Source organism: Penaeus monodon, chromosome 22 (assembly GCF_015228065.2).
Source record: "Penaeus monodon isolate SGIC_2016 chromosome 22, NSTDA_Pmon_1, whole genome shotgun sequence".
Lineage (NCBI taxonomy): Eukaryota > Metazoa > Arthropoda > Malacostraca > Decapoda > Penaeidae > Penaeus > Penaeus monodon.
Window position 1 is genome coordinate 19,926,555 of NC_051407.1, and position 2,679 is coordinate 19,929,233.

At 38.2% G+C, this 2,679-nt stretch overlaps 1 protein-coding gene across 1 annotated transcript in view; it reads right to left on the bottom strand.

Annotated features, from left to right (window-relative positions):
• The window catches only part of LOC119586975 (GRIP and coiled-coil domain-containing protein 2-like), a gene marked incomplete at its 5' end in the record, with an annotated part of 25,570 nt that overhangs the window by 14,337 nt on the left and 8,554 nt on the right, over positions 1-2,679 (bottom strand). The window contains 1 exon segment of the mRNA XM_037935713.1: positions 15-2,642. Within this exon segment, the coding sequence (XP_037791641.1) occupies positions 15-2,642 (2,628 nt within the window).

The window sequence follows — 2,679 nt, forward strand, 5'->3', positions numbered from 1 at the left end:
TTTCACACACTAACCTCTAGCTCTATCTCTCTATCTTTGACCTTTTCTTGCAACTGTCCCACTTCACAGCCAAGATTCTCTAGCTTCTTCTCCAGTTCCTGAATATTTTCTTGAAGAGTTGCATTTTCTCTTTTCCTGTCCTCAAGTTCCCCCTTCAGACTGGCCTTTTCCTCTGTGATATTATGGATTTGTTCCTCTAGTTCTTTTCTCTTTGAGCTGAAGTCTTCTTCATTGGACTTTCTGCTTTGATTCATGGAAGCAAATTCCTTTTCTAAATTGATCTTTTCCTCAGACAGCAGGACAATTTTCTTCTCCAACTCATGCTTCTCGTCTTGATAGATCTTCTCCTTAGTGGTAAACTCCCTCTTCACATCTTCCAGGCTATTTGCCACAGCCTCCTTTTCCTTCTGGAGGAGGTTGCATTCAGAGGTCAGTTCCTCCCCTTTCTTTAGCAAGCTGGCCATTTCCTCACTCTGGTCTCTGTGTGACTTCTCCATATGCTCTTTCTGTACAGTAACTTCCTCTAATTTCTTGTCTAAGTTTGTCTTTTCTTCTGTAATACTCTCCAATTGCTTTCTTAAGTTACTGACAATCTCCTCTTTCTGGCTGTCACCTGATGTTATCTGTGTCTCTAATTCGCCAAGTCTTTTTTCCCTCACAGCTAACTTTTCTTCTAAAACAGACAATTTCTCTTTATGTTCTGCTGACAGTTTTTCAAATGATGCTTTCTCCTCCTCTAATGTTTTCTCTAGCTTCTTCACAGTCTTCTCATGCTCAGCAATAATTTCTTTTTTGTTCTCTAACTCACAGTTCTTTTCTTTTAATGTGTTATCAAGATGGACAGACACCTCTTTGAACTTCCAGTCAGCTTCTTCGCTTACTTTACGTATCTGTTTATGCAATTCCTCTCTTTCTTGGGTAAACCTTTTCACTTCTTCACTCATTTGACTTGCCATTTCCAAATCTTTACTCAAACCTTCACACAGCTTTGAAAATGATGAGGTGATCTGTTGGCATTTCTCTTCGAGGACCGAGTTTTCAGGGAGATCCAAGATAGACAATGTAATTTTGTAAACATCTATAAAACTTTTGCTTAAACTACCAAAACAATCTTCACAAGACTTTTCAGGTACCTTGGTCTTAGACTGAACAATAACTTGGAAACTGTTCTGGAACTGTTCAAGTGAACTTATGACAGTCTTTACCCAGTCTTCTGGACAGAGGCTCTCCCGTTTCTTGCCAATTTCACCTAAAAGCTCTTGAAAACCTTTCAGTTTTGCTAAGAGATTGTCAGTAGTTGAAGAAATAAAGGACTCACTCATAATAGGATAAACTTCCTTAAAAGTTAATGTTATTGAAGACACAGTTTCCTGGACATCTTTCAGAGTATCATTTATGTTTGATGCATCTGCAATTAATTTGCTGTTCTCAGATTTTAGGTTCTCAATGTCTTCATTTAACCTATTTACTTTTTCTTTGCATTCATCAGCAATTTCCTGGTATCTTCCCTTTTCTCCAGCAGCCTTGGAATGTTCAGTTTCAAGATTTTGCTTTTCCATCTGTGCTTCTGCCAACTTTTCCTTCAAATGAGATGTCTTTGTTTCTAGACTGTTACACTTATCAAGCAAAGACTTATTTTCTTCAGTAAGTTTATTGATTTCCACAGTAAATTCATTTACCTGCACCATCAATTCTTCCACTTTGTCCTTGTTTTCAGCAAGACCAGCATTTTCAGACTCTTTGGCTTGATATTTTTGTAGGAGATCTGCACTGAGTGCATCTTTTTCTTTAAGCTGTTTTTCTAACTCTGAAATCTCTTCTTCCAGTTTTTGACTGCAAGCCTTTAATTGATCTACATTATCCTTCAATTGTGAATTTTCTTCTGTCAGGTTCTGCTCTTTTAATTTCAAGGCCTGATGCTCCTCCTCAATCTGTTTGAACTGCTCTCCCTTTTCTTCACTAATCTTTTGCAACTCTAACTCCGAATGTACTCTGCTCTCTTCCATCTTTTTCTCCATTGTTGACTTTAAATACTCAATCTCTTTGGTATACACATCTATTTGCTCACTGTGCTTTGCCTTAAAATCATCAAATTCACTTGCAAGGTTCTTATTCTTCTCTAAAGCTTCATTAAGATCATCTTTTAGCTTTGTTCTATCAGCTTCATTATTCTCAAAATTCTCCTTGGCTTCTCTTGCAGTTTCCTCTAGCAGATGTTTAGCACGCTCCATATCTTCAAGTTTATTATTTAAATCCTTCAGCTTGGTTTCAGCTTCTGATAAAGCCAAATCCTTCTCTCTCAACTTTTCCTCCAACTCCTGAGATTTGCCAAGTTCCATTTTGGAATTTTTCTCGTCCTTCTCTTTTGCCTTCTTTAGGTCTGTGACTTGGCTTTCAAAGGATTTTAACTTGTCCTCGAGGGCCTTCTTCTGTTTCTGTGTGGTCTCCAGTATGATGTCAGCAGCCTTCTTCTCTTCTTTAAGGGCTAAAACTTCTCCTTGCATTTTGACACCTTTTGCCACTAGGACTTGCTGTTTTTTCAGCTCCTCCTCCAGCCCTGCTTTCTCCTGAACAAGCTTCTTACATTTGGTCTTCAAAATATCCACTTGACTATTCTGAGCTTCAAGGTTCTCCACTTTCTCCTGAAAAAGGCGAGTAGAAATGGTCAGTTAGAAATGT